Source organism: Talpa occidentalis, unplaced genomic scaffold, assembly GCF_014898055.3.
Source record: "Talpa occidentalis isolate TD23 unplaced genomic scaffold, MPIMG_talOcc4v2.1 talOcc4.2, whole genome shotgun sequence".
Classification (NCBI taxonomy): domain Eukaryota; kingdom Metazoa; phylum Chordata; class Mammalia; order Eulipotyphla; family Talpidae; genus Talpa; species Talpa occidentalis.
The window spans coordinates 145,047,846-145,067,015 of record NW_023602073.1 but is presented as its reverse complement, the minus strand read 5'-3'; the positions used below and the strand labels follow the sequence as shown (position 1 = coordinate 145,067,015).

Sequence of the window (19,170 nt, the reverse complement as noted above, 5' to 3'; positions counted from 1 at the left end):
TGTCTGAACCTCTGGAGTGATGTTTCCTTCTAAGCAGAGCCGACCTCGGAGGCCGTGGCTGCGCCTGGCACACACGGGGGCACAGACACCCCTGCCCAGGGGCAGGCACGGGCAGCTGGAGGAGCGAGCCTGCTCTGCGGGGTCCCTGGGGGGGCGGCCCTTGCAGAGAGGAGAGGGGTCCCTTGTCGTGGCCCCTGCTGATGCCTCCTGACCCCTCAGCTGTAAAGTCTCGGCCCGCGGCGGGGCAGACTCGGTGCCACAGGACCTGTGAGGGGGCCTGACCCCCACCCGGGTCCGCCTGGCATATAGTGCTCTGTCCCTGGGGGCCCCCACTTTCTCCCTGACCCAAATGGCAGTTTGAGGGGTTACTTGGTAGCACAGGCAGTTGCTTCCTTCACTAATCAGGAAATTGAAGACTCAGAAATGAGCCCTGCCCGGGATTGTGTGGAGGCTCAGGGCAGAGCTCCTGTCCCCAGGTCTCCTCTGTGCCTCTCCCCCATCAGCACAGCCCCTGCGGGAACACACCCCACCCACAGGGGCATTATTCCCAGAAAGTGCTTACCAGCGCGCCCAGGATTCCACCTGTCACGGTGTTCAGCGCTTACAGCCGCCACCACGACGGAGGCGCTGCCGCACAACCACCAGGTGGCCTTTTCAGACGCAAGCTGGAAACGCCTTTACAATTCCTCTTCTCCTTTTAGGGGTGCTGCCTCCTTCTGGCCCCAGGTGGTCCTCATGACCATCCCTGGACCACAGCTGAGCTGAGCGCGGGCACGGCGGCTTGGTGGGTTATGACTGTGCACGTGCCGGGACAGCGCAGCTAACACTCACTTTCCCGAGTGAATCGGACCAGAAGTGTTCTTGAAACGAACTCTGTTTTCTGAAACGGCAAGATACTTTATTTTTAAAATCTCCTTATTTTAACACTGCACTGTTAGGTGTGATTTTTGACATCCCAGCAAGGCAAAGCTGTAATCTCACCAGCTGCCATTTAACTTATGGTGCATTTTGTCAGATCTTATTTTTTGCAGTGTAGACGAGCTGAAGAGGGTCTAGAGCCCCGGTAACTGTTATTTTTTAGGATTGCAAAATTATATTGTCTGAGCACGTGGTACAAATGACAGTATAGAGATTTCAAGTAGGTGTGTTCTGGAGGCTGAGTATTATTCCCTTGGGCTGTTTAGCTCCACCAGTAGAGGGCCAGCCGCAGGCCGCGGGGGCCACGGGTGTGATTCCACCTACTTGTGTCTTGTGAGCCCCAACCACTCAGCAGCCATCCCTCCGCGCAGCCCTGGGGACCTGCCAGGAGGTGGCGCCGCTCCTGAGACATGGAAGCAGATGCCCGCTCTACTGATGGGTACCAGAAGCTCCCACATCGCATCTCTGGAAGCTCTTAAAAATTACCCAAAAGTGGGCCCTTGTGGTTCGAATTTAGTGGTCCAGGATTGGGTATTTTTTAAAGCTCCCCAGAGAGTGGACGTGGCCGGGCTGAGGCCCAGGGCGAGGAGGGCCGAGCTGGCTCTCACTGCGCTGCTCTGCTTGGCTTTGGCTGCTCTATTAGGCCTTCCAGGCCCACCTGACCGGGGTCAGAGGTTCTTCAATGGTGAATCACTAATCCTCCTGTTTTCTTCTTTGAAAAGTTTGCCCAGAATGAACATCCACTGATAAAAAGACAGTCCAGGAAAGGTGCTTGTGGACAACCACCAGTGGATCGTGTGGCGCCGGGGAGACCCCTCAGCACATACACCCTGCACTGTTTTAGAAGCAGTGACTGTCCGTGTGTCTGCGTGTCTAGGTGGAGGCTTAGCATCTGCTACGTGGTGGATCTCGCGCCTGTACTAAGAGGAATGACGAGAAAGTTATATTCAAAGAGCCCAGTGCCTGGGAATTCTCAGTGGGGCCCCCGCTTCTACCCCTCTTTGCCTGAGGGGTTCGTTCCGCTCCTGTGGACACCCCCCTTCCAGGGCCACGTGACAACCCACCTCTTCACCGACCCTCTCAGAGAGCAGGCCAGGGCGGGGCCTCCATTGGGAGTGTGCGTGACGCCTCTCGCTAGTTCGCACTGGCTGGTGTTTAACTGGGCTTTGATATTTAGCTCCGCGAGTCTCGCCCCGTGCGGAGCTGGCTCGCTTCTCTGACACAGAGCAGGCCCTCCGCGGTGGCCACCGAACCAACCTGGAAGGCGAGCTCCGAGGTCGGGGTTGAGTTTCATGGCGACTGTGTGTTTCCTTGACGGGAAGCACCATGTTGGGGTGGGGTGGGATGGAGCAGACAGAGGATCCTGGAGAGCCTCCCATTTGTCAGGTGACAGCTGTGCGCGAAGCCAAGGGGCTGACCCACATGCTTGTGTAAACGTTGTTCTGAAGCAGCAGTTCTTTTTAAAGAAAATGTCGTGAGTGGAGCTGCGCCTGCCCGGTTCCGCCGTGCAGACAGTGAGAGATCAGGCATGAGGGGTTTAAACTGAGGGAGCGTTTTAGTTGAAAGTTCCCAGACAGGTGCACGGCAGCCGCCTGCACCGCGACGAAGCTGCTTTTTCTCATTCAACAGGAACTTGAGCCCAACAGAGGTGAGCACCTGGCGGCACCAGGCGCTGAGCTCGGGGGGCACTCACAAGGTCATGGCCCCTGCCCTGGGCAGCGTGGACTGGCAGGGCAGTAAGGTGGACTGGAGCTTGGGGGGCAGCGAGGTATGCGATCTGACAGCGCCCCCGGAGTGTGAAGCAGATAGGAGGCTTTACACTCCCCCCTCAGGCAGGAGGGTGCAAATGAGCTTCCCTTGAGGGGCTGTCACACTTACACCCAAGCAGGGTCGTGCCTGGAAGGCGGTCAGCCCCTGATGGTCGCGCTCCTGTCTAGGAAGTGGTGAGGCTGTTCTTGCTGCTGGGAACTCTCTCCCCCACACCCCTGGACCTTCACATAGCTGCTGGCGGCCCGGAACCAGCTCAGGGCCCCTCCTGTCTTCTTTGGGTCCCGTGCGCCTTCCTCCCTGCTCATGGCTCTGCTGTGCTCTGCCCCTGTCTGCCTGCCCTGGGTGCTGCCCTCCTGCAGAGGAGGGACCCCCCCCTCTGCCCGGCTTCCCAGGTCTCTCCAGCTGCTCCATTTCTGCATCAGCAGCACTGAGCGTCCAGTCGCCGCCTGCTACTTGGCACGAGACTGCAGAGCTCTGCGGCAGGACGCAAGGGCCACTGCTTGTCCACGTGGCCACGCCACCCCGGAATTGCCTGGTGCTGGGTCACCCTGTCTGCCGGGGCCGTTTTGTGTGGGAGACGCAGCCGTATTAGGCCAGGCCTGGAGGCGGCAGAGCGGGCCACACGGGGCTGCCTCGCTTTGTGCAACTGTAAGGCAAACTCCGCTTTTTTGCAGGGGCGGCCCGTGCCGCTCTCCCCAGCGTCACTGCGAGGGCGCATCCGCCCAGCCCTACGGGGACAGCGAGAACACGGCAGGCAGGACGGGCGCGAGCTCACGTCCTCACGCTGGGAATCCCGCGAGGCTCCCGAGGGCCTGTCCAGCGCGGCTGGGGTGGTCTGGCCACGGGGCAGTGGACACTGGGCCTTCCTGCGCGTCACCTCCCGCCTCTTGTCGCCCAGAGTGCAGAGCAGATCGCGGCGCTGTGCAGGAGCTGTAACGGCGCCCAGACCAGCGGCATGGAGGCGCCCAGGGAGAGTCGGGACCCGCCGCGGCCGCTGGCCCGCCACCTCTCGGATGCAGATCGCCTCCGGAAGGTCATCCAGGAGCTGGTGGACACGGAGAAGTCCTATGTGAAGGTGAGGGAGGCGCAGGCCTTCATCCTGTCTCGCTTCCTGTCCGTAATGCCCAGCTGTGTGTCCCGACACCTCTGCCCAGGAGCCGCCGCGCGGGGGAGACACCTGCTCCGGGAGGGGAGGGCGAGAGGGTGGCAGGGAGGCCTTGGAGAAAATCAGTTTCTTGGCTCACTTTGTTACCAAGGTAGCTTTCACTATGGAAACAGATGTTCTGGTTCGTCATGGCAATGTGGGAAGGGAGCCTGGGCTGGGTTAGCACAAGATCACTCTGGGCAACGAGGAACTAGACCTTGTTCACAAGTGGCTTTGGAGGCAGCCGCCGCCCAGAGCTCAGGCCGGCCGGCGCGCCGATGGCCATGGGCGCAACCCAGTCCACTGATGTGCTGGTCGCCACCTGGTGTCCCAACCATCACTGAGGGGCAGAAGCCCCTAGTTAGTAGTTTAAGAAACGTTTTCTGAAGAATACAGGAACCTGGAGAGAGATTCTTTTGCTTTAAGTATCTGCTCAAGCTTTGGAAATATTTTAGCCTCATCTGATTGGCCGGTTGCTGCAAACAGCCTAGCACAGCTCTGGGTTCCCAACTGTCCAGCTCTGATGTGCTCAGTCCCAGCATTAAGCTTTCACGCAAGCACACAAGCCCCTTCTCCACCAGACCCTGAGTTCCCGTTTTGTTGACGTCACTGTCCCCTTACCGGGACTGAACTGCAGGCCCTCACAGGTGACGCAGAACTACCCAAAGCCCCTCCTTTGGTCTCCCAGGAGAGGACCAGCTAGACAGATGGCACTTTGCTCCCCATCAAGTCTTGCCCTGCCTCTGGCGCAGGGAGATGAGAACTTGCAGAGTCCAGACTAGTTTTCTGGACTGTTCTGGAGCAGCCGTGGCCTGTCCCAAAGCCTAGAGCCCTTCTGACTGCTTGAGCAAGGACCTGGGGCTCCTCCCCAGGAGCCCGGGTCGAGGGGGAGCAGAATGCACATCCCTTTTGGTTGCTGTTCCAGTTCGCCATCAGGGCACCCCCCCATGGGAGGGTGGACTATGGCGCGGTGACACAGAGAACGTGCGTTTGTCTCCTCAGCGCAGCCCGCTCCCTTTGTCTCCAACACCCGCGCCTGCTGTGATCTCACACACACACCGTTTTCACTTTTTTTGTTGTTGACATTTAACATGCAATTTTACTTACTGTTCTTTAACCTGGATCCCTGCACGTAACCTGAATTTTCAACATCTGTATTTTCCCGAGAGTAACTTCTCACACCCCCTGCCCTGAAGTAGCCACTGTGGGGTGAGGGGCGGGGGGAAGGCCAGGGAGACGGCGTGGCCGGAGGTCTGTCCACACGGTCAGGACTCCCACCATAAGGTTCTGGAGACTCCAGGCTTGACAAAGGGCTCCAGGTCTAGACTTCTTCATTGCAAAATGAAGGAGGCCAAAAGCTGACTTTGGGGTCAGGCTAGTATTTCGGACTCAAAGTTCTACAGTACAAAGGAAAGAAGGAAAGAAATTTTTCTATCTGTAAACTGTATCTCAGTCTTGGCTTCAAATTCTTAACCGAAAAAAACAAGCCCTTTACCTGAAGAGTTTGTGAAAAGAGACTATTCGTATGTCTGAGGCCTGGTCTGCTGGAGCCTTGACTGCGGCCTAGCTTGCAAATATCATAGCTGCTAATCCTTGGAAATTTTTCTTGTATTTGAATATGGGGGCTTGAAAGTTTGCTAGTGCTTCAACCCCCAAATTGAAGAGCTCCCCAGAACCTGTCCTCTCCCTCCAGTTCTCGGTTGGAGCTGCTGCCCTGCCCCTAACGCATGTCAGCCAGGTGTGGCCACACCTGACAGGCTTCCCCTTCTCCACAGGGAGGTGACTCCCCTGTTGCAGGAGAGGAAAGGAAGATTCTGGATCTGTCAACAAGATACTAAGCAGAGTAGCCCTCAAGCACTAAAGGAAAATGTGGAGCTGGTATTAGCCTCTGAAGTAGGGAGGCAGTAATGACCAGTTTGAAAGTAAAAAAATCCAACTACTCTGAAACCATCATTCCTAATGGGGGGGGGGGGGTCTTTGGAGCTGCTGCCAGGGCCGGGGAACACGTGGCATTTGGACTCTCTCCTGCCTTTTAGGACCTGAGCTGCCTCTTTGAGTTATACTTGGAGCCACTTCAGAGTGAGACCTTCCTTACCCAAGATGAGGTGAGTGACCACGTCCCTCTGGCCACTGACTAGCTCCATGGCCTCACTCTCAGGGGCCTCCTAGGTTCTACCTGTTGATCTCCGAAGAACACACCAAGTCTGCGAGGCCACTTGTCCATGGAGGGCGGCGTGGCCGGGCGTGAGCTGACCTGCACAGGACGGCCACGCCCTGTGTAGAAGGCGCATCAGACTTCTTTTTAAAACATGATTTGTTTAATGTTAAATCACAGTAATTATTGCTTTTCTGCTGAATTCCATTTCCCCTGATTTGCATTCTGAAAATTTCACACCTATTCAAAGTCATTTTAGAATTGCAGGGACCAGCTGTGTAAACTGCCTGTGTAGAAATGGCACTGCCCGAGGAAGGTGCCACCCAGTCTGCAGGGTCCCTGCTGTGCACCTCGGCGGATGACTCGTGGTTTACTTGCGGGTCTGAAGGGGACCTAGGCCTCCATCGCTAATATGCTCTTTTCAAAATCCTGGTCTTCATGCAGATGGAGTCACTTTTTGGAAGTTTGCCAGAGATGCTTGAATTTCAAAAGGTGTTTCTGGAGACTCTGGAGGATGGGATTGCAGCATCGTCCGACTTTAACATACTTGAAACCCCCTCTCAGTTTCGAGTAAGTATCTCAGACTTAAAAACAGGTGGGTAGAGTAAAACTTTCCTTGAAAAAGAACGTACTGTCCGTCAATTATTGCAAAGATTACCTTAGTGCCATCACATTTCGCCTTCTCCCTCGAGGAGTCTGGCGATCAGCACTCTGGGCAGCAGGGTCTCTGGGATCTGCCCAGCCGCTGACCAGGTCAGTGCCCTGTGCGCGGCTCTCCTAAAGGATCAGCAGGGTGACTGCGTCTGCGGCCAGAGCGGCAGGTGGCACGTGATGGCAGCACAGGCCCGCAGCTGTTCTGCAGACCCTCCTCGTCCATGGAGCCCTGTCCCCAGTGTGCGCTGGCTGACGAGCAAGAGGTGAAGGCAGTTGCAAGGGCAGGGAAACACAGGCACAGCCTCGGTCACACCAAATAAGGCAGAACTGGCGCGATTCCTCAGCTTGCCCATTTCTTATATGCTGCCGTGTCACATATATTTTTATAGAACTGTTTCAATTGTCCACCATGTTAACTGACATTTCAATCAGAAATGTCAACCAGAAACATTTCAATCAAGCAGAAACCTGCTAGGGAGTTGCCCGGGCTGCTCTCCAGCTGATGGGGCCTTGGGCTTACCGAGCCCAGGCTTGCTCTGAGCCGTCACTGCTCTGGCATCTCAAAGACATTCGCCAGAGGGATGCAGAATCAGCCAAGGGCCTCGCCAGTGGCAGTGATTCAATCACAGCTGATGTGGCTTCTCCCCTTCCCTTCCAGAAACTGCTGTTTTCCCTCGGAGGCTCCTTCCTTTACTACGCAGACCACTTTAAACTCTACAGCGGATTCTGTGCTAATCACAGTAAAGTGCAGAAGGTTCTAGAGCGAGGTAAGTTGCTTCCACCTTCTATAAAGCTAACTTTTGTATTTTAACTGTGAAAGGGTAAATCTGTACTTAATGGTAGGGTAAATGCAACTTTAGTGGTTCATGCTCCATTGCTGGCCCTAAATTTGAGAAAACAAGGGTAAGTTTTTGGTTTATTTCAATTAATAACTGAGCACGTGTCCAACGAGCAAAACTACTGACTTGCTACGTATCATTTTGCTATTTAAGTTATATCTGTGTTCTTTTGGGGATTAGGGGCTGGCAAACTCTCTGCTCTAAACATTGACACTCAAAAGCCCCTGGAGCAGAGTAGAAAGGAATGTAAACCATTTCCTTCTTTCCTGTTAACCACCTTCTTAAACCTGCAAACCAGCCATCACCGAATTCACATCAAATGTGTTGATGAACATGAGCCTTTGGTGCAACCAGGAGAAAACGCCCATTGATGCCTCCACACTTCCATCATGTCCACGTACATCTGTGTGGGCAGCCCCCTGCTCCTCTTCATGCCAACAGCACACACGATTCCGACACTGACAGAGATGCCTGAGCTGTGCTGACCTGCAGTGGTCAGCGTATAGCCAGATGAGGGTGCCTTGGGCCCCTGGGCCCTCAGGCACGTGCCCGTCAGGCATGTTGGGGCTCTCTGCTGCCATCACCATCACTGCATCAGCCTGCAGCCCAGTCTGTTTCTCCAACACCCTAAATAAACCAGGAGTGCTCACTAGCATTCTTCTGCTCCTGAAGGCTTCGTCCACTCACCACACACCTCTTTAGGTTTAAATTCTCATTTCTGGTGACAGAGACCGGGGAGAAGTCAGTGATGCAGGCACAGGAATTTATGCTCAAGGCTGTGGGCATCAGTAATTCAGTCTACAGAGAACACTGGAAAAAATACAAGTCCTCAGTGGTCTCTCCCCTGTGACGCTTCTCCAGTGGAAGGGGTGTCAGGAGAGGGTAGGCCACCTGATGAAGGTTCATCTCGAGTGTCTCCTGGGAAAGTTGTCAGGCGGTACCTGCATACTCTTGAGGACCTGGAGATAAGACATGAGCCTACTGAAGCTGACCTGTGGTAATGTCACAAGCATCTGGGACAAGGATGACTTCCCCAGGACACGACTGCCTCCTTCAGCACAAAGGCTGGACTTCCAGGATGCTCTGCCACCTCCCAGAATCAGGGCTCTCTCCCATGATGGGGCAGTTGTTGAAGGAGGGCTCTGCACTTGAACTTTCAGAATTATATCAACAGGGTGGGAGCGGCCACACTATGTTCCAGACCTTTCTCTGTCGTCAACTGCCTCTTAAGGGCACTGTCAAAGTGGAGCTGCAGTTGGCAAGTCAATGTGTGTTTCTCAAAACCAGGGAATGGCCCTACAGCATGGCGGATGTGCGGAGGTTTATTTCAACTCGGGAAGTGTTTACCTGGTTCCACAGATGCGGTTCTGTCATTTGGCTTAGACCCCGAACTCCACAGTATCCCAGTGTAAAAGTGGGGCTCTGGTGTGCTTCATGCTCCATGTTCATGAGAACCAGCCACGACCTGTCTCTAGTTCTTCAACAGAGCTCTGCCGCCACGGGCATCTCCTCGCAGTGCCCAGGGGCTCGCTTAGCGCTCCTTCATCGTGATGATGAGGTACCATCTCGTGGTCACTCTGGCACTGGATGGCACCGCAGCTCCTGGCCGTGCTGGATTCTGCCTTTGCAACAAAACTCCAGACAGGGACTCTCTTCATTCAAATGGGCTGAATTTCAAGCAGCTGGCCAGCAATGCCAGCAGGTAGCATCCAAAGCAGCAGCTGGAGCACCCACCGGCACAGACACTAAACAGAGGTGCAGGCTGTAGAGCTGATTGACTTCTTCTAAAGAAACAAAAATACTGCTTAACGAATAGCCCTTTTAAGTTTACAAAATAAGGAACAATTTGTACTAGGACAGTGGGAAAAGCACGGGTTTATCGTGTCCTAGCAACCTGATCGGGGGTATGGTGGGATCTGGGTGCCACTGTGGTGTGGCTTTATGAGTGGTTTGAAACTCACTTTCCAGGCAGACAGGCATGCCCTTCCTTCCAGTCAGACATGCCTGTTCTCCGACCCCGCGCTCCTCCCTGGTGTGGATGCCTCCCGCAGCCTTGTCAGCTGCCTGTGTGCAGCCTGCCGCAGAGCTGGGGTGCTGAAGTCCCAAGGGCTGGGTGCTTGCATCCTGTGTGGCCCTGCAGGACGGCAGTGGGAGGACCAAGGGGGCGAGTGGTGCAGAATGTAATTCACCTTGTAGATGAGACCCACACCATGCTCGGCTCAGGGTGTTTATCGATTTGTTCACAGCTAAAACTGACAAAGCCTTCAAGGCTTTCCTGGATGCCCGGAACCCCACCAAGCAGCACTCGTCCACACTGGAGTCATACCTCATCAAGCCGGTGCAGAGGGTGCTCAAGTACCCGCTGCTGCTCAAGGAGCTCGTGTCCCTGACGGACCCCGAGAGCGAGGAGCACTACCACCTGACAGGTGAGAAAGGGAAGCGGTGGCTAACTGCTGCCACCCGCTGGCCGGCAAGTCCCCTCTCATATTCTGAAGTATTTCCAGTACCGTGATCTCGGGTCTAAGCTAACAGGTGAAAGCAGCAGATGAATACGGCCGTCCCTGTGGGTGGGCAAAATACTTTGGCAAAAATGAGCTCATTGGAGTAGCTCCAAACCCCTCTGATGGGATGATTCCAGTTTTATTTTGCCAAGGAGGTAGTTCAAGCTCAGTGAGTTGAGACGTCACTTCAGGTCACTTGGTTAGCCAGCAGTGCCACCAAAGCCACGGCTGGGCCTCTTTCTTCCCCTGTGAGGTCTGTGGTTGTCTGCAGCCCCAATGCTGTGCATCAGACACGCTGGGTGGGGCGCCACCTGGTGGCAGTCTCTGAGCAGTGCTCGTGGTGACACTGAACCCCAGAGGGCAGACTGGGCCTTCATGTGACAGGGATGGGATGAGTCTTCTTTTGTAAAGACGGAAATTATTGGCCTAAAATAGAACCTGTGAAATACACAAAGCCCTTCAGTTGGTAGTACATAGAGTATTCCTGAAAGAGATGGCTTGGGTGGGTTAGAGCCACGCGCGAAAGCGGGCTGCCCAATTATGCTATGTGAAATAAAATCCCTGGAGAGGACACCTGCCCGTTAATACCCTGCAAAATACTTCTTCTGCATCGTAAATAGAAAGTTTTGTGTATGAAATTCCTCAGTGATGGAAATTATGGTTTGTATTCAAATACTGTGTGAAAAGTTCATTTTGCTTTGAGATGATCTTTTAGTTGAAAGACTGCCTTCCAGAACTAACAAAATACTAAGTTAGGAGAGCAAAGTATGAAATATACTGAATTTGGAGGAGATCTGAAATTTTGACAAAATCACTGTGGCCCTCACATGCCACAGTTCATTACTGTATGGAAAGTAATGAACGCATAGTGCAAACATTCGCTCGCACGGGTAAGCTCTTACAGATACTTCTGCCCTGGCTAAACGGTGCTTTATATCCCAATTCCAGGAACTGTCCTAGGAGGAGGCAGTCGGTCTGGGCTTTAAATTCTAGTTCTACTCATATTCTCTCATCGGAATTCTGGCAACAGGCTGTACCCGTCTACGCCTCTTTTCTCAAGGGTGATTGTTCCCATGGTCACCCAATTAGGTGGGACTGAATGTGGCCATTCACATAAATCATCTAGCGTAGTACAAACCAGTAAGTGTTAGCTGTGATTGCTAGTGATAATGCTTAGCCTACTCTGCCTCTTTTTGCAGAGAATTGGAAATGGAAGCTAATCCTATTGTTCTTCTCTACAAGGGGCTGTTTGTAAGAAATGATTTGAATCTTGGTTTGAATTTGAGCTTTTTCGTTATTGCTCTTGGATAGGATTGAAAACAAAAATTGATGTGTCAACATATATAGATCTCAAAAACAGTAACTGAAAAAGAAACAAGTTGACAAATGACACCACACAGTTACATCACTCATGGATATTCAAATACAGTGTTTTGATAGTGAGACATGAGCTAATAGTGCAGCTGCAGGAACTGATCAAATACATGACCTGGCGTGCACACTGTGGCCTTCCCGGCGCTCAGAGCAGCACAGGGTGCCCACACAAAACACAGTCAATACTCAGTGAATTCACACTAAGAAAGCTAACAGACTTGTTGAGTAAGTTGGCAGGTAAACATTCCATATCATGCTGTTCCTACACTTACCACCTGTTTCTTTTTAAAACTTTAGCTGAAGTTTTTAGAACTTTCTTTTGCTCAAAATTTGACTTCTTCAAATTTACTGTGGCCCTCAAAAATGTTGCTTTGTCTGCAGAAACACCAGCAGAAGGGTAGAGGAGAGGCACCTACTACTAATTTCATTTCCTTTATGAAAACATGTCTGAAGCCAGTACCACACTAAGACTGAATATTTGTCATCTGGGGCAGTAGCATGAAAGTGAAGTGTGTGTTGTTTTCTTAACTTTTCTGACTTTTAAATTTTTTTCCAAGAAATGAATTAAAAACCAAACTCACCAGCCTACCTGAAATGGTGTATTTGCGGTCAGCTGGAAAAAAGTGAAAAATTGTAAAGTATGATTTCCTATTTTGCAGAAGCACTAAAAGCCATGGAAAAAGTAGCAAGCCACATCAACGAGATGCAGAAGATCTACGAGGACTACGGGACCGTGTTTGACCAGCTGGTGGCAGAGCAGAGCGGGCCGGAGAAGGAGGTCGGTGGAGGGGGGACATAGGGTGGAGGCAGGCCTACTGCTGTGTTCCCTGCTCTGCAGGCACCCCTCAAAAAAGGGTCTCCTGGAGGAGAAAAGGCTTAGACCTTCCTTTATGATCTTAAAACATATAATACACTACACAAATGACACATTTAGGCATAAATGTAAAAGTCATTATTGCTTTGAACATGGACTCGATGCCAGCACTCTGTAGGAAAGACACTGAACTCGTATTCCTACCTGTTCTCCTCTGCTGTGGGGCACGGAGGCCAGACCCATCCCCAAATAGGTACGGGGGTTTGCAAGGGCAGGAGGGGTAAAGAAAGTGAGGTCAGCCCAGGCGGAGAATCTGGGGCTATTTCTCTTATAACATCAATATGGTGGCTACCTCCTTACTTAGAAAACATATTTCATCAGTCAGTCTGAACGCCAGTGCTCCAGCACCTGCGGGGACGCTAGTGCAGCGCTCTGGGTCACCTTGCTGCCTGGTGGGAAGAAAGCGTCCCGGGGGCAGGGGCCTATCTCACCAGGTGCGGGATGGACACAAGCAAAATGCCTCCACATTTAGGTTGTTTTTTGAATGGAAATACAGTGCTTAGCTTGATTTTTCAAAACCTCCACCTTTTAAGCTCTAGGTTTACAGGGCTATAAAAATCAAAGTGAATGGACTTGTGGCTTTAGAAATAACTGTATTATGGGATTTGCTGTTCAACTTGAGACCGCCTACCCTGCGGTCTCCACATCTTCTCCTGTTCTTATGACGCAGGTAACAGAACTGTCCATGGGGGAGCTTCTGATGCACTCCACAGTATCCTGGTTGAATCCATTTCTGTCTCTAGGAAAAGCCAGGAGGGACCTTGAGCTCACAGTATTTGGTGAGTATTCCATTTGGGAGAATCTCAACTTGAAGGAAGGTGCCAAGCCCAGCAGGCTGGCGACTCCTGATTTCCAGGAGGAGCTGGAGTCACTGTGGTAATGGCTTCTGACTTAGCAGACAGCCTCCAACTATTTAAAACTGTGCTCTGCACACTCATTATCTCTCTCTTCCTTCTGTGCTTGGCTTAGTGGTTCTTGCCAAGTGTCACAGGAACAGATCCCCCGAGGCTATTTTGAAACCTGCTATCTTGAAAGTTTGCTGCATTTCAAACTCATTGAGGAACACCACGTCCTCAGATTTCAATAAAGAAGGCAAACATTCAAAAAATTCAGGATCAACTTCAGATCATAGCTTTTAAATAAGCAAGTACTTCTGCATAATACAAATATGGACAGAGGGAAGTTTTATTCACTCACGGGCTGGCATAGTGGGTTCTCGGAGCTTTGTTAAACAACCTTGGAAGACAATTTGTATAAGGTAATTAAGACTCCTCTTTCTCTTTTCCTTTCTGTAGTTTTTAAGAGAGCTGTCATACTGGTTTATAAAGAAAACTGCAAACTGAAAAAGAAATTGGTAAGACAAGAATTACTTTTAATTAGAGCTACCTTTTCCTAGCTTTATCTTCCTCCTAACGTTGAACTCAGAGGCCTGCTAACCACCCACCCCAGCCTTACTGACAGTTCTTGTTCCTAGGGTGAGGAACCAAATCAAATTGGCAAGGTGTTTTTTGTCCTGCCCACAAAAGTTGTCTGTTTTAAAAGAAGATGTAGATAAACACCCACACTAAGGCCTACGACATAGAAAACCAGAATTTACATCCCTGAAAATGGCTATTCGCTCCATATACCTAGGGGCCCCCATAATCAGTTGGTTTTCAAATGCCCTTTACCTTGACTCAAAAAAACACTTAATTGTGGCTCCCATAAGCCCAGTATGAGGATATGGAAGGATGGTTGTCACTCTTGCTTGGAAATCTAGAGCTCTCTGCTCCCCAAGCACGACTCTGCCCTGTGCGTGCCCCAAGGACCGTGCACCCACATCCCTAACCTGATCCTTTCAGCACCTGAACACTTCCATATCGTGCACACGTCCTCCCTGGTTGAGAGCTCTGTGTAAAACTTTCTCGGGGGGCTTTCCTATTACAGCCCTCCAATTCCCGGCCTGCACACAGCGCTGCTGACTTGGACCCATTTAAATTTCGTTGGTTGATTCCCATATCCGCACTTCAAGTCAGACTGGGGAATACGGCAGGTAATTGTTTCGTGTGGCGCAATGCCAGAAAAAGCACTTTCAAGTGACTTGAACTGTGGCATGACAAGATGGGAAAGTACCTTGGGGAGAGTTTTTGGTGTTTTATTTTAGAGGCAAGGGAAACGTGGATGAGAGGACGTTCTGAGATTGCGTGGCAGACTCGCACAAGGTGAACGCCAAAAGGGACAGCTTTTCTTTGCCATATTGTTCCCTTATTGTCACCATCAAGAGTTTTCAACATTTGTTTCTGCCTAATGTCCTTGATACCTTAAAGTCCCACCAATTTAAACTTCTACAAATTAAGGTATGCCAGAAAATTCCTTATCACTAAGCAGTAGCCTAAGTGATAGAACCCTAAAGAAAAAAAATCTTCCACCCTGGAAAGCAGAATCCTACAGCACTACGGCATCTGGGCCTCTAACGTGCCTGACCACATCCCACTGTACCTCCCAAGGAATGGGGCTGAGAAACAGGGCGCACTGTGCTCACTCCCAGAAGAACCCGGGGTGGGGAGAAGGCACTGAGATGGGGGAGACCTTGAGCAGAAGTGTGAAGGTTCTGTGTGTGAAAGTTAAGCATAGAACTAGCCACAGGAGAAAACAAGGAGAGCCAGGATGGGGAACATTTTAAAAAAATCCTAAGTATTCTTACCTGCGGCATCCTTGTTTCCTTTAACACAGGGACAGAAAATAATTCCATATGGGAGCTGATCCATACGAAGTCAGAAATAGAAGGCCGGCCAGAGACCATCTTTCAGCTGAGCTGCAGGTATTACCAATTTTGCCAAATTAAAGCCAATGGGATAAGACAGAACTAGTTTCTCTGAGAAAAGGAACTTTAGAACTGGGGACTTGGAACAGGTATGATGACACTCTGGACACTACAGCTGACCTCTTCCCCTGCAGTGACAGCGAAAGCAAAACGAACATTGTCAAGGTGATTCGATCTATTCTGAGGGAAAACTTCAGGCGCCACATAAAGTGTGAGTTACCGCTGGAGAAAACATGTAAGGATCGCCTGGTCCCCCTGAAGAACCGCGTCCCTGTTTCAGCCAAATTAGGTGAGAACTTTGCTGCCCCTGTGTCCCTTCAGGAAAACATGAGCTTCTCTAAAGCAATCTGTGCTCTTGTAACACATTCTCTGTCATCACTGGACAGAGCTACCCTGATCATTTACAGACTCTAAAGCAGACACCCCAGCCCACGGGGATGTGAGAACCAGGGGGCAACTTCATTTCCCTTTCAGAAGCCTCAACATGCCTCTTGCTCCCAGACCGCCTTTCATAAAATACAACCAGTCTCAGCCCAGATCAGCTAGACCTGTGCTGCTCTACTCACCGCTGCTTCTGCTGAGGCGCCCTGGAGCACGGGACCTGGCGTGCCACGCTGTGCTTCCCGGCTCTCAGAGCAGCACAGGGTGCCCACACAAAACACAGTCAATACTCAGTGAACTCACACCAAGAAAGCTAACAGACTTGTTGAGTAAGCTGGCAGGTCAACATTCCATATCATGCTGTTCCTACACTTACCACCTGTTTTTTTTAAAACTTCAGCTGAAGTTTTTTTTTTTTTTTTTTTTTTTTTAAAGATTTATTTTTATTTATTTATTTATACAAGCACTGGGTGCAGTCAGAAGCGCGGGAGGGTGAGAGAATCCACCAGAGCCAGAGCGGGGAGCAGAGCAGGCAGAAGGACCGAAGTACACCGCTGAGGGGAGCAGCGGGCGGCAGGAGAGGTCCGCGCGCCATGTGGGACCCTCCTCCGGTGGCCGGGGAGCAGCCGGGGATCGAACTGGCGCTGCAGAGGCTGCGGGCAGCTTCACAACCCAGCGCTCAACCGATGCGCCACCGGGGAGGCCCCTTCAGCTGAAGTTTTTAGAACTTTCTTTTGCTCAAAATTTGACTTCTCCAAATTTATTGTGGCCCTCAAAAATGTTGCTTTGTCTGCAGAAACACAAGCAAGCTCCTCTTTCCTTTCTACCCAAGAGGAAGGAATTAAACACACAAAATGATTAGCTAGTTGTATTAAATATCTGAAAGTTGCTTAGAAATTCCAGGAGAAAGAGTTCTCATGAATTATAATAAACAGCATATTTCTACTTTTAATTGAGCAATGAGAATATGGTGAGAAGCTATGCATAGAAATACGGTATAAACTGCTCATCAAATTAAATTACAAAGTACTTTAACGTAAAAAAGGAACCTAGCTTTGATTAGTAACTACCTTTTCAATTTAGCCATGGGCAAAAAATAAGGATCCTAGATCTTATGACAGTTCATAACTTACTGCTTTCTCTGAATAACTGGCCAGAAAAAGCCAAATTCCCCAACTTGAAATTTCAAATACATGTAAGTAAAACATTTCCCACTATTTTTTTAACCCCAGTCCCAGACGGTAACTGAAGTGAGATGAAATCATTAGCTGTTACATCTTATAACCTATAATGCAAAAATGGCACCTGAGGAGTTTGTTGCTTTATCCTAAGGGGATGTGTGCTTTCCTCTTTGCAGCTTCATCCAGGTCCTTAAAAGTCCTCAAAAATTCCTCCAGCAGCGAGTGGCCCGGTGAGCCTGGGAAGGGCAGCTCGCTGGACTCTGACGAGGGCAGCCTGGGCAGCAGCACCCAGAGCAGCTGCCACACGGCCGGGAGCAGGCAGGACTCCCTGAAACACATGCCCCCTGACATGGGAGATTTCTCAGACAGTCTCATCAAAGAGAGCGACATTCTGAGTGACGAGGACGAGGACTGCCATCAGGCTCTGAGACAGCGCAGCCCGACCAAAGACATCGAGATTCAGTTCCAGAGACTGAGAATCTCTGAGGAGCCCAACGCTGTGTCAGCTGAACCGCAGCCTGGCACCGAGGGCCAGCAGGCAGGACCGCAGCCCAAACTTGTCCGGGGGCACTTCTGTCCCATTAAGCGAAGAGCAAACAGCACCAAGAGGGACAGGGGGACTCTGCTAAAGGCGCAGCTGCGTCATCAGTCCCTCGACAGTCAATCTGAAAATGCCAGCCTTGACCTCAATTCTGTTCTAGAGCGAGAATTCAGTGTCCAGAGTTTAACATCAGTTGTCAACGAGGAGTGTTTTTATGAAACAGAGAGCCACGGAAAGTCATAGTCCACTTTCAATCCAGATGTGGGTTGAGTTGTTGAAACTGGTGGCCAAGTGGAAATTGCTGGAAAATGACCCATTACTGGGTCTTGCGTGGTATACATTTTCCCATGAAATCATTGTAAAGATTTAAGTTATTTTAATTTATTGTGGATCAGAAAACTAGACTAAACTGGTCAGAATCTGTAAATTACCTAGTTTACATCCCTTTTGAGCAGGTATCAAAATGACTTAGAATTCCTTAAAATAAAATTGCTTTCTAATTATTTTAATTTATGTTGAAAAAGCAAGGTGGGGAAGTTGTGATTAATAGCTTTTTAAAAGGTCAATTTTTTTCCAACCCTCTGGGCATTGTCTTTGAGCTGCCAGTTTTTGCTTTATTTAAAGCATCCTTAAGTTATTTAATTGTGGGTGAGGGCACAGGTACTTCATTTTTTAATGTTGTAATAGATGCTGTTTATACTAAACACGTCATATCTATGCAGTATATATTAAAAGAAAGCTTGTACTGTATCTTGATTATATTTATTTTCTCTACCAAGCTGTACAGTAAAAGGGATATAAGTCACACCTGGTAACTGGTATTTTTGTTATTCTGTAGAAGATGAAAGAGGGCAGCTGAGAAGTGACGCATCCCGTGGGCCACTGGCCCCGAAGAGCAGCTATAGTCTGTGACTATCCTCGTCATCCTCTTGTTCCTGATTTTTGCTTTTATTTTGCTTGAGTTCATGTCTGAAATTATAAGCAAAGAGGTGGGGGTCTTCATCACACATTTCCCGGTACACATCACAGAGACTCTTAAAATGTGAGACAGAGAGCTGGCCGGGTCGGAGAGTAGGGTTCACCTCTGCCAGCTCTAAGAGTTTTCCAGTGCTTTCTAAGCGCTGAGCTTCAGGGAATAACATTCTGAGGGGAAGAGAAAAAACAGACTTTTACTTAAGAAATTCTTCATATCATGCTTCTTCCTTCTACCCTCCTTTGAAAACAACACTGTGCTGGTAAGTGGCAACGTGAGGTCCTGGAGGAGGTGGCGGCCACGGGATACAAGCCAATGGTGAAGGCTTTTGTTTGCACCACTGGGCACAGGGTATGGCCAGCCACGGGAGGCCGACCTCACCTGACTGCAAGGTGCACCCACAGGGAAGTATATTTTCCAGAGTTCTATCAATGCCTCTATTTTTAAGGCAAGTCTGAAATGGTATCTGCTTAGCAGTGTTCTTAGAACATATAAGCTTGATTTGTTTATCTTCATACAGACTTTCCCTACAGAACTTTTGGACTTTATGATGGTGAAAGCTACATGCATTCAATAGAAATTGTGCTTCAAAGTTTGTGTTTTTCTTTCTCCCAGGTCATGACGTTAGGCCACAGCAATCCCGCACAACCGTGAGGGTAAACAGCTGATAATCTACAGGGTCTCCTGTCAGCAAATCGCAAGCCTTAGCTGGAGAGACACTGACCCTGTGGCTGCAGCATCCAACATTTAACCTTAGTTCAATGCTTCAAATATCTGCCAGGCCCAGGGCACACTCAGCCCCGTGTGTTAACAATGAGAACCAAACCAACATTCTGTTGCTCACCTTCTGCAGGGTTCAACATGTCACATAGGCATCCAACACATCACTCTGCCCAGCTGTAGGCTGAGTGTTCCGAGTGCACTCAAGGTGGGCTAGGCTATGCATGGTGTTTGCTATGGTGAGTTATCAAGTGCAATTTATGGTGGGATTTTTGGGATCCAACCCCATTGCAAATTGAGGAAGATCTGCAGGAAAGTAGTCCATTATTTCTTGTGTCACGT

At 50.3% G+C, this 19,170-nt stretch overlaps 2 protein-coding genes across 11 annotated transcripts in view; one reads left to right on the top strand and one right to left on the bottom strand.

The window, feature by feature from the left end:
* Positions 1-17,437, top strand: part of TIAM2 (TIAM Rac1 associated GEF 2) — a 91,128-nt gene extending 73,691 nt beyond the window's left edge. The window contains 12 exon segments of the mRNA XM_037520621.2: positions 3,587-3,763; positions 5,869-5,937; positions 6,432-6,557; positions 7,300-7,408; positions 9,727-9,906; positions 12,015-12,133; positions 12,900-13,008; positions 13,525-13,583; positions 14,156-14,261; positions 14,942-15,029; positions 15,167-15,321; positions 16,771-17,437. Of these exon segments, the coding sequence (XP_037376518.1) occupies positions 3,587-3,763; positions 5,869-5,937; positions 6,432-6,557; positions 7,300-7,408; positions 9,727-9,906; positions 12,015-12,133; positions 12,900-13,008; positions 13,525-13,583; positions 14,156-14,261; positions 14,942-15,029; positions 15,167-15,321; positions 16,771-17,378 (1,905 nt within the window). The 3' untranslated portion in view covers positions 17,379-17,437.
* TFB1M (transcription factor B1, mitochondrial) overlaps positions 3,607-19,170 on the bottom strand; it is a 72,435-nt gene continuing 56,871 nt past the window's right edge. Inside the window, exons 7-11 of one of the 10 annotated variants that reach the window (XR_008552827.1) lie at positions 16,719-18,278; positions 14,913-15,023; positions 13,427-13,568; positions 8,828-10,419; positions 3,609-8,439 (exon numbers count right to left, since the gene is read on the bottom strand). Coding sequence is in view for 2 of the 10 variants with exons in the window: in XM_037520628.2 (XP_037376525.1) it covers positions 18,035-18,278 (244 nt within the window). In the remaining 8 variants the exon portion in view is untranslated. The other 9 variants (XR_008552825.1, XR_008552830.1, XR_008552823.1 and 6 more) reach the window with 9 other exon arrangements.